The sequence below is a fragment of the Leptonychotes weddellii genome, chromosome 6, assembly GCF_054177405.1.
Source record: "Leptonychotes weddellii isolate Sample4059 chromosome 6, ASM5417740v2, whole genome shotgun sequence".
In the NCBI taxonomy this organism is placed as follows: domain Eukaryota; kingdom Metazoa; phylum Chordata; class Mammalia; order Carnivora; family Phocidae; genus Leptonychotes; species Leptonychotes weddellii.
Genome location: NC_138374.1, coordinates 241,586 through 252,833, shown reverse-complemented (window position 1 = coordinate 252,833; position 11,248 = coordinate 241,586). Strand labels below are relative to the sequence as shown.

At 55.6% G+C, this 11,248-nt stretch overlaps 1 protein-coding gene across 1 annotated transcript; it reads right to left on the bottom strand.

Annotated features, from left to right (window-relative positions):
* Positions 1 to 200: 200 nt before the first annotated feature.
* On the bottom strand, positions 201 to 11,247 carry TUBGCP2 (tubulin gamma complex component 2). Its single transcript, XM_081823259.1, has 9 exons — positions 11,108 to 11,247; positions 8,212 to 8,371; positions 6,777 to 6,905; positions 5,839 to 6,015; positions 4,475 to 4,634; positions 2,135 to 2,342; positions 1,646 to 1,845; positions 1,095 to 1,284; positions 201 to 513 (listed from the first exon to the last, which is right to left on the bottom strand). Exons 2-9 carry the CDS (start codon positions 8,359 to 8,361, stop codon positions 216 to 218), a joined length of 1,512 nt encoding a protein of 503 aa, XP_081679385.1. The 5' UTR covers positions 8,362 to 8,371; positions 11,108 to 11,247; the 3' UTR covers positions 201 to 215.
* Between the last annotated feature and the right edge of the window lies 1 nt (position 11,248).

Here is an 11,248-nt window from a genome sequence, read left to right as displayed (position 1 = left end):
GCTAATTCACAGGACGCCCAGCTGGTGTGCACAGACAACAGGAGAGCTGGATGTTGGTGTGGAAAAGCCGCACGTCTGGCGCCGGCTGGGAGCAGGAAAGCAACTTTCCTGTCAGTGGTAACAGAGCTCTAGAAACGAAGTAGTGAAGAAAAGCCACCTGGGAGCCAACCTCCTGGGGTCAGGGAACAAAATGACAGCACCCAGAGCCGCAGGAGTCAGACGGGACAATAGCCAGGCACAAGAAGACCCTGTGGAGGCTCTGCAGCCCTTGCAGCGCACGGCGGGGCCCCTGCCCAGCAGCAGGGGCACAGAGACAGAGCCACAGGACAGAGGGCGAGCGTGTGCTGGGCTGGGGCGCGAGGCTCACCTGTGCTGAGCACCTTGCCGACCATCTTCTGCAGGAAGGAGGGGATCTGCCGCTGCACGACGGTGTACCTCTGATCCCAGTACTTGTCGTTGTAGTCCTCCTGGATCTTCTCCTTCCGCAGCTCGTGCTCCTCCACCATGAACTCACTGGCAAGCACAGGACGCTCTCAGGCGGCAAGCCACGCCAACAGGCCGATGGGCTCAGCATGTCCCGCGCCCACCGTCCCCAGCTGAGAGCCCGCTCCGGGGCTCCGAGGACATTCAGGGCCACGGGGGCGCAGGTCGACCTCTCTAGTTCCACCCGTCAGGGGAACGTAGCCCTTCCCTCCCGTGTGAACACAGGCAACGAGCCGACCCCCACAGCAGGGGGGCAACCCCTTCACGCCTGTTTCAGATATCTCTTAGCGAGGCACGGTTTTAAAATCACATTGTCAGGCCCCCCCCAGACTGTTACGCGAATCACCAGCAGGGAAACGCTACTTCTAGGCCTGGCTTTTCAAGTCCTTTAGCAAATACACCTCAACAGGACAGACTTGTCTATGGGCCGCCCGGCTCCTCGAACGTGCTGGACACCCACCCTCCCCAGCTGCGACAGAAGCCCGCGGCAGGAGGCCGGGAGCCGCACGGAGGTGATTCTGACCCCACCACTCGACACGCTGAAGCCTCCCTGGGCAGCGTGGCTGCATGTGGCCTCTTACCCGGGTTTCCCCAGGCTCCACGAGCCCTACCTGTAGGGGTCATTGATTATCCCTCTATAGATCCACTTCTCCAGGATCTCGAAGTAGGGCACGCTGGCGGCCTTGGTTAAGTACAAGCACAGCTCCTGCGCCTGGCTGTCGCCCGTGTAGTTGAAGCTCCGGTCGTGGAGAAGGCTCAGGGTGGACCCCCCGACACACTCGCCCTTATCCACCGAGGTGGCTGCCAGGAGGGGGGGCGGCACTCAGTGCTGAGAAGGGCTGCCCGTGGCTCCCCCAGCTACGTCACGACACCCCAGGTGCTCCTTTTGTGGGGGACACTCAAACCGTAAGCTCGTGATCACTAATGAAAGTTTATCAGTAAGAGCTTCCAGAGTTTTCCTCCCACAGATTAAAACACGAAGCAATACAGGCTTTGGCCTCACACCCTGGCGTCCACAGTGAAGAAACGAATGCCTCGCACGCTGGTCTGGGAGTCTCACCTTCACACGCCACGACCCACCCGCCATGCAATGTGCCTGCCCACTGCCCCAAGTCCCTCCCATGGCCCGGCCGACATGGCGGGTGGGAGGGTAGGCACGCACCAAGGGAGGCCAGGATGTCGACGGTGCGCATGGCCGGCTGGATGTAGAACCAGAGCTTCTGAAGTGACAACAGGCCCTGCCTCTGCAGCTGCTCCAGCTGCGTGACCAGGATCAGGTACTCCTTCACTAGGGTTCTCATGGCTGCCGCCAAGGCATGGTTCACCTGTCCGTATTCAAAGGAAGACTTTTCTTCAATGAACCTAGGAGGGAAAGGAGCACCCAGGACCCATGAGCAGGGGAGGCTACATTTTCAGATTAGATGTCAGATGCTCTGAGCCCCCTCCCCACTCAAGCTCTTCGAAACCAGCCCCCTGCACTTGTCCCCAGGCCCTTCAAAACCGTGTCAGGCATGAAACCAGGTCACAACAAGATGAGGACGCTCTTTAGAAAAGGAGTCAAATGATCTTTACAGACACAAAGTGGGAGCTGCAGGGGTCAAGAGCACCTGGGAAGGCCCGTGTCCAGCCTCAGGTCCCGTCTGGCATCTACCTGGTCACCGTGGAGTAACTGGAAGCCACGGGGAGGATCCTGTTCACCAGCTCCCTGATGGACAGGTCGAGGTTGGGGTCCACGAGGAAGGTGCGGCTCTGCCTCCCAGTGAGGGGCTGGGCGGTGATGTACCTGCCGTCCACACCCACCAGCACATAGAGCAGGTCCTCCACCACGGCCGACTCTTGGGAGGCCAGGGGCAGCGTGCCTGTGGGCCGCAGATACCAGCTGGGCCATGGCCTCACCTCCAGGGCCCCTCACTCCCACTGACCTTTCTCCTGCCCTAATCTACTCAGGCACCCTCTACTGATTTCTCTGTTATTCCCTCAAACATTCATGGGCATGAGAATCAGGCTGTTCACTGGGATCTGACTCATCCCAGGGAGCTTTTAAAGGCTGGGATTCCAAAAGCACCACGAGCACAGGACAGGTGGAGCCTGGGCAATGCACCACAGCCTTAAAGCACCAGGCAGATAAAACCCTCTGGACACAAATAAAAGCCTGACATTTAAAAGGAGAAAGTCAGGAATATAAGAAGCACTTCTGACGTAAGCTGTTGTTACAGCACTCGTCACAACTTAACAAGTCTGGGCTGCTGTGGGATGAAAAGACTTTCTTTAAAGACTTGGAAGTGGTGACAACTTCCAGCACGTGTGCACAGTATGAGACGGTTTCCTTACAACCACCCAGTTAAGGACAGTCACAAGCCATCAGCCAGGGCCGCCGGCCAAACAGGCCCAGGCAGCTCCCTGCCTCTCTCGGTTCACAACCCTCGGCATCCTCCTCTGCTGGGACAGACGGCCACGCATGGGGAGCACACGCAGCAGCAACAGAACGGTGTCCGTGCCCCGCCCCGCAGCCCAGCCCTGCGCAGCCGGCCCAGTGGGAGCCCGTCAGCCCCGTGGCACCGCAGAACCGGGGCCTGGCGGCGCAGGGCAGCGCTGCAGCGCACGGGGTGCTTCATGGGAGCACTGCTGGCGCCGCCCACCAGCGCACCAGCCTGCTGACGGCGGGCACAGGCTCTGAGCACAGCAGCCGCCGGTCCGGGCGAGGCACGGGTCACGCGGCCTTCAGAGCCACGCTCCGGACTTCGAGCTCCGCTTCCTCTCCACAGCTCTGACGGCCATCAGGACAAGCCCGCTCACAGCTCCGACCGGAGCGCAAGGCTCGGCTTCCTGGTTCTCAAGCGCAGGGGTGCCTTCTAGGAATCGCCATCAACCCCCCCCAACTCACTTGAAATCTGAGCATCAGCCCAGTTAGAGCCCCAGTGGATGCCTTCAGTGGGGGGGTAAGGGGTGCAGCACCGGGTCAGCTGGTCCTGCGGTGGGGACCCTGGCCTCGGGGGGCAGATGCCACCCTGCCCTCCAGCACCCTGCTCACACATGGAAGAGGACAGCGTCGCAGGCTGAGAGAGCAAGAACAGCGGGGTGGCACAGCCAGCCTGGAGGCTGAGCGCTGAAGGGACAGGGGAACAAGCCAGGCTGAGGGGACACTGCACAGCGAGCTGTGGCCTGGAGGCCAATCCACCAGGGTCTCTGCGGCTCCCCAGAGTTTGAGGGGTCACTAGAGAAGCTACACGGGACACAGGCCTGAGGCTCAAAGCCGCTAGCTCTGGGATGACGGAGACAGCCACAGGGCAGCAGGGCAGGATGCGAGGCCCCACGCCACCGGCTACCTGGGCCAAGGGAAAGAAAGCTAAACACCCATTCCTCAGCCGCACCAGCTGCAGTTCAATGCCCATTTGCTACGTTCCACAGATGGCCACATACCAGACAGAGCAGATCCATAACATTCCTTTAACACAGCAAGCTCTGAGGAGGTGCTGAGCCCCAAGCCAGTGAGAGCAGAAGGACTGTGTCTGGGCAAGAGGGACAGATGGTGGCGGGGGGGGGCCTGAGACCAGGCTGGTGCAGCGGGAAGGAAGCAAACACAGGTGCCACTCCAGGACCCGGTGACCTGTGACCAGTCGCCGTGCGAAAAGTGGAGACACTAGAGGGAGGGTCAGGAGCCCCACTGCAGACACACACAACAGACAGATGGCCACGTGAGACCAAAATTCAGGGAGACATCCTGAGGATAGAGATCTGGGATCGCAATGGGGACAATATGATTCCTTAAAACAAACGAGGTCACCCTGCAAAGGAAAAGTGGCAAGGAAGACCTGGGAGCAAGCCCCAAGGATCTGCTTGGAAGATGAGGTGGGGGGAGGAGGAGAGAGAAAGGAACATCCAGAGGCAGCGAGACCACAAGAGCTCGGCACTACCGAGGATGAGAACTCAGGAAGGGCAGTGCACCACACGCTCAAAGGCACCGGGTGTTAGAAACACACACATCACCTACCTACAGGCACAGCCGTGTCCGTGCTCACGCCTGAGCCAGTCAGGAAATCCCCAACCAGTGTGGGTCTCTCATATACCCACGGCGGAAAGACAGGGAGGCGCTGGCCGGAATTTTTTTTGTTCTGCTTATCTCGAAGCAACTTTCTTGTAAGTTCTAGAGACTGGTGAGGATATTTTCAAAAACAAAAAGAGACATACTTTTAGTACCAATACTTAAAACTGACATCTACGGCACCAGAGGAGTCAATCACTCAACACAGGAGGGTTCAATAAAAACGTGAAGAAATGAGCGTCTCCATGCCCATCACAGCGCAAGGCTCTGGTGATAAGACAGGGACGCCGCCTCTCACTGGGGTCTCGGTCTGTGCAGAACCCACAGGTAAGCCAGGAGCACGGGCAACAAGCTGCACCTTTCTTGGGAACCCCTACACATAGACTCAATGGCTTTTTCCTGGTGGCACGAAGTCTAGACATGACCTGATGGGTGGAGACAAGGCCCCTGGGACAGCCAGCTAGAGAAGGGAGCCCCTACCTGGGCCCCTCAGGGCCAGGGGGAGAGGCCACCTCCTGCACATGCCCAGAGCTGCGGTCCTCCTGCGGGACCAGCCACCAGAAGCTGACCAGGGCAGTCCTCAGAAGTACCAGGTCAAGGGTGGCCAGCGAGAGGGGAGGTGCAACTATTTCCTCATCTGTCACACAGGGTAGCAGTGTGAGGACACGGGAGGTGCTGATGTAAGACAAGCAACCAGCGCTGGCTGCCGTGCCGGTCAGAGCCACTGAGCTCAACAAGCACAAGCTCTGCTCAGACCCTCATGGGTGCTGCTCTGAGGGGCCTGAAGGCCACAGGGGCAACCCCATGAGAAGACAGACATACATCAAGGAACTGGGGCAGGACATGAAATCAAGAGCAGGAGAAGCGGTAAGTATGAGAGATAGAAAATGGTCTATAAAGTATATTCCTTTTTTTTTTTTTTTTTTAAAGATTTTATTTATTTATTTGCGAGAGAGAGAATGAGAGACAGAGAGCACAAGAGGGAGGAGGGTCAGAGGGAGAAGCAGACTCCCTGCCGAGCAGGGAGCCCGATGCGGGACTCGATCCCGGGACTCCAGGATCATGACCTGAGCCGAAGGCAGTCGCCCAACCAACTGAGCCATCCAGGCGCCCCTATAAAGTACATTCTTACAAAAATAAACTGTCAAAAACTAATTGAGGGAAAGGAACAGTCACAATTTACGGAGGCTGAGATCCATGCGAGTGCCCCCGACAGGCAAGCCTGACAGCCTGGTGGGTCAGAACCTTCCTGCACCGTTATCCACTCCTGCGGTCCAGGACTGTCACCCCTGAGGGTGGTGGGGGAGCCCTACCTGCTGTAGCGTGGAGCCCGTGGCCACACTGCCAAGCTGCTTCCTCAGCTCCTCAAGCTCCTGCATGGAGATTTTGGAGGCCGTGGCAGGGGCACTGAAGTTGGTGGAGCCGCTGCCTGCAGCGCTGGCTGCAAGCTCGGCGCGTTCTTTCGCATTCTGTTGTAAATACTGCAGAGTCTGAAAACACACAAGACCACGATCACATGGGCCAGCTCTGCAGAGCACAGCCAGCCCCCGCTTCCTTCCTTGCCGACTCCACGTGGAGGAACAACGGGACCCCCACGAGTCCCTGAGCTGCAGTCTGGTCTCTCAGCGTTTGCTGCCACAAGGTGCCACGGCTCCAAATCAGGACAGGAGGAGAATCCGATGGCCGCTTGACAGCCAATCTCCAAACTCCGTTCCCAAGGGCACGGCCCCGTCTCTGCGCTCGGCCAGTCTCCCATACTGCAGTGGGACCACTCTGTCCATGCCCGGCCGCATCCTTGACCCCTGAACAGGCCCTGGGCCTGCAGAGGGACAGGGCCAGGCACCTCCCTGGACGCTCGCGGGCGCAGCGGCTCCTCCAGCCTCGACCTGAGTGCTTTCCTTAGTGTCGCAAAGGACACATGCACAATTCACAACACGTGAGAACACAGCATGAGACAACGAAAAGTAAAGCCCCCCTCCCCCGGGAGGTGGCAGCTGTAATACTTCTCAAGTTCACTGCGAGCGTGAGCTCCGTCCTCTCTGAAGCAGCACAAACACATCCGTACGGTACCTCACGGTGCCACCAGCATGGGGCAGGGGAAGCAGCCAGAAATGTGCCATCAGGGGCGCTGTCTCAACGGGGCAAACCTCGCAAGCGTCCACCAGCGCAAGCCCCCCCACGAGCTCCGTCAGAAGCCCGCCACACGTTCGCCTTTCCCGACACTCCCAACGTGAGCCCATGCAGCCGTTACCTCTCTGTCCTCCGTAAGTTTTGATAACAGGTACACCAGCGGGTCAAGGTTCCTTGTGTTTTTAGATTTCAGTTCATCATATTTCTTTAGAAAATCTTCTGGAGTACGAGAAAATTCTGCTATTTTAACCTCAAAAGCACAAACACGAGAGATTCAGTGACAATAACAACTTTTAAAAATCTTCCAGAAAATTAAACACAAAAACCAAAATAGTGAAATTAGGTAGGCTAAATGATCACATACCTCTGAAATAAGACTTAAACCCAACAAACAGTTTGTTAACCCTATGCACGGTCTCCCCTGTAGTTTCCCTCCTGTTATGCTTCCTCAGCCTGAGATCAGGAAATAACCACTTAGATTTTTCTAACAGTTTATGCATTTGCTTCATACATTCAATGCTATTCCCTTTGGAATTAGGCACAGGCTCAGGGGTTATGTTTGCTCACTGATTTATGGTGTTTCCCTTGTTATAAATTACATTCACTTTTGCGTTCCCAAACACTCTCCGCTCAGTGAATTTTCCTAATTATTATGGTGCCATTATTAATCTATTTAAATAATTGAAGCTTCGGGGCGCCTGGGTGGCTCAGTCGTTAAGCGTCTGCCTTCGGCTCAGGTCATGATCCCAGGGTCCTGGGATCAAGTCCCCACATCGGGCTCCCTGCTCGGCGGGAAGCCTGCTTCTCCCTCTCCCACTCCCCCTGCTTGTGTTCCTGCTCTCGCTGTCTCTCTCTCTGTCAAATAAATAAATAAAATCTTAAAAAATAAATAAATAAATAAATAATTGAAGCTTCATGATGTGTTCCTAAAAATAAATTTCAAAATTCTCTCTTACTGAAAATCTGTAATTTTGAATTATATATTATTTGAATAAAGATAGAAAAATTTGCTTTAAAGGGATGTCAATACAGTTAATACCAAGAGCTTCCTTTTCTTTTCAAGTTTTTTATTTTTATTTTTTTAAGTAATTTTTACACCCAATGTGGGGCTCAAACTCATGACCCCGAGATCAAGAGTCGCATGCTCCAGGCAACTGAGTAGGCCAGGCATCACCAGGAGCTTCCTTTTCATCCAGAGGAATAGGAGTCTCCTTCCTCACGGGACCCAGAACCTGCGTTCTGAGGTCAGGTTGACAGCCCAGCGCTCTCCCTGAGCCTCCAATTACTCATCTGTACAACAGGGTGAGTTACAAGAACTGCTATGAGGAATCATCAGAAGCACTGAGTTGAGCACAATACTTGGTCCAAGAAAAGCCTTTAACAAGCATTGTCCACCATCAACACTGGTGATGCTGTGGCTGCTCAGGCAGGAAGCTGGTGAACTTTGTGCACAGCGCTGCACCAGGACGGGGCCCGCCTCGCCCAGGGCCCAGTGCAGCACCGGGACGGGGCCCGCCTCGCCCAGGGCACAGCGCAGCACCAGGGACGGAACCCACCTTGGCACTGTGTGCAGATACAGTGGTTGTGACATAGGGGGTCCTATTCTTCTGCAGCAGGTCGATATAGACCTCAGCCCCATCCCCTCCGTGGACACGCAGCAAGCTGAGCAGCTCATTGACGTCATGGTGAATCCGAAATTCACTCATAGTTTTGGCTCTGAAACAACATCACAACAGGTTTTCCTAAAGGTAAGAGGAAAGCCGTTTATAAAAACAAAAGTGTGCTAACAGCTGTAGTGAAGACGAGGCCCAAGTTAAATATCAAGCATCAAGCAGAGAAGACTCAGCACACACTCCCGCAATGCTAGTTAACTAATGAATATTAATTTGCAAATCCACACTGAGAAAGTGAGGCCCTCATCTCCTAGTATATAAACATTTAAAACTGGCCAGAGCCAGGGTATCTCCAAACATAAAAGCAGAACAGTTAAGCATGAACACACATACTTGTAAAATCAGGAGGTGCTCACAGTAACCAGTCACGGACATGAGGTGCAGCAGGGCATGGGTTGTGGAGTCCCAGCCAGTCTGAACCCCGACATGGCCAGGTCTGGGCTATAGGGCCCTAGGCAAGGAGCCTGTCCTCTCTAGGCTTCTTCTGACAAGGCTGACTAGTAAATCGTACCCACAGAGCTGCTGTGAAAGCACCAAAGGGCCCATACTTGGTTAAGTCCTATGGTGTTGTTACTAGAGAAGCAAGAATAAGTGTGCTTTTACTACGTAGGGCTGACCAAGTGCAAATGTTGTTACTGGAGAACTGGCTGGTTTTACAAAAGGAAAACTGGATCTGAGTCACCAACAGCATCCTAAACCATCAGTTACCTTACCAATCACAGAGGACCCCAAACGAGGCACTGTAAACTACAAGCAAGACAGCAAAGAGGACACGGAACTTTCCCACTGAGGCCTCTCTGAATCCAAGGGCAATTGGTTTTATCCATGTGCTACAAGGTTTCCCAAGGAATGTGGGTTGTCCTATACTGGCTGGACTGAGGACCCTTTGTCATGCTAGATGGCAAGCACGTTGTTTCCCACCGAAAGGAAACAGCTGTCCACCAGATACAAGCAGGTGGAGAGAGCACTTCAGAAGAATGATCATCTGAGAGAACGTTTATTTTAAAACTATCTGCACAAAACCTTGTGTTTGTGGTAAAAATACAAGCACAGACATGCCCACGTCACAAATATTAATGTACAAGGAAGCCAGTTCTCTGTGGAGATCTGGAACGATTCCTGCAAGAACCTGCTCTCAGCTGCAAGCAGGACCTCTCCTGGGAGGACATCTGGAAATGTGTAAGGGACACTTCTGGTTGTCACAGTGACCAGAAGGGTGCTCTTGGTATTCGGTGGGCAGGAGACCAGAGAACCTAAACACCAACAGAAGCACCCCACCAAAAATGTCCACAGCATCCCCACTGAAAACAACATTGAGGAGCATCTAACCACAAGAGCCCACTAGATCTTTCTGACGCTCCTGAGTTCTTCTGTTAGTGGCCGCAAACACAGACGTCTGTGACAGGGCAGAACTCTCCTCCTCCCCGACCGTGAGCTGTGCAGAGGGTGGAGGCAAGGGCGCCTACTGCACATTTCCCCAGGAATGAGTTAGGCAGAGAGGTGGCAGCGAGTGTTTGTTGAGAGCTCAAAGCTAATTGCACAAATGGGCTTGGAAAACATTAGACAGTTTGTGAAAAAAAGTCGACTCCTAATGCTTTTTCATAAGAGATGAAAAACAGGGCGCCTGGGTGGCTCAGTTGGTTAAGCGACTGCCTTCGGCTCAGGTCATGATCCTGGAGTCCCGGGATCGAGTCCCGCATCGGGCTCCCTGCTCGGCAGAGAGTCTGCTTCTCCCTCTGACCCTCCTCCCTCTCATGCTCTCTGTCTCTCATTCTCTCTCTCTCTCAAATAAATAAATAAAATCTTTAAAAAAAAGAAAAACAGAGTCTGTCCAGAGCTCTTCCCAGCTGCAAAAATGATTGACTGGGAACGTAGCCACACACCTTTACTTCCAGAATGAAATAAGTTAATTACACTTTTTAAATTACGTTTTTTAAAGTTATTTTTTAATTTGTTAAAGACAGACCCCCTTTTCCTGACCATTGCGTGCATGCGTGTGCACGTCCTACTCCACGCTGAACCATCTGTGCGAGGAGTGGAGAGTCAGCCTTGGAGCCATCCCGCCCACCCCCTACGGCAAGTCCCCAGCATCGTGGCATCCCTTAAATCATCCATCACCGTTTTAATTAGGTAACTGTTTCACAGTCGTCTCCCCAGCTAGGCAGTAGGCTCCAAGGTAGCAGAGCCCGCCTCTACTTCTTCCGCGGGGGGCACCGGGCACAGCGTCCTGCACATCCCAGGCGCTGACGGGATGCAGGACACTAGAAAGGCAGGCCGAACAGGCAGGGCCTGACCGGCCAAGAGAGGGCCCCTGGACCAGGGGGACCAAGGTCACGGGAGGCCGCCGAAGGGCTTCCAACAAGACGCGCTACCGTGAAGCGCGAAATGTCCACAGACCACTCTGGCTCCGGTCTGGCGACGGGCCCGCAGACAGAAATGACCCAGGGGCCGCCCCGGCCCTTCCGGCGGGAGGCTGAGAGGAGCAGTGCGAGCTTTTACAGGCAGGAGTCCGCATGTCACGGTCTGCGAAGGGAACTCCGAGGTCCCGTGTGGGGACCCGACCGTGGGCGGGACGACACAGGGGCCAGGGCGGCGCCGGAGCGCGGGCGTCGGAGTCTGACAGCGCGCGGTCCAGGGGCGAGCCACTGGCCGGCCTGCGCCCGCGGGCAGTCGACGCGGGGAAGCGCTGCGCACGCCGGACGAGCGCGCAGGGAAGGAGGACCGCGCCCGGCCTCGCCGCCCCCCAGGCTCAGGCGCCGCGGCCCCCCGCCGGACTCACCGCTGACACCCCGCGTCTGGACCCAACCCGCCGAAGCCCCTCGCGCAGCCCGCGCCGGTAGCGGAAGTGACGCGACGTCACTTCCGGCCCGGCCCGCTCGCAGACGGTGGCCGGCAGGCTGCGGTACCGCTGGCGCGCAGG

Bases quoted from the DNA above. Each gene is read 5' to 3' on its own strand.
- TUBGCP2 (XM_081823259.1), bottom strand. From the start codon at position 8,361: ATGAGTGAATTTCGGATTCACCATGACGTCAATGAGCTGCTCAGCTTG. The intron at 6,016-6,776 runs GTAACGGCTGCA...GTGTGTTTTCAG, and splicing joins AACTTACGGAGGACAGAGAG to ACTCTGCAGTATTTACAACA. The intron at 514-1,094 runs GTAGGGCTCGTG...TGTGCTTGCCAG, and splicing joins ATAATCAATGACCCCTACAG to TGAGTTCATGGTGGAGGAGC.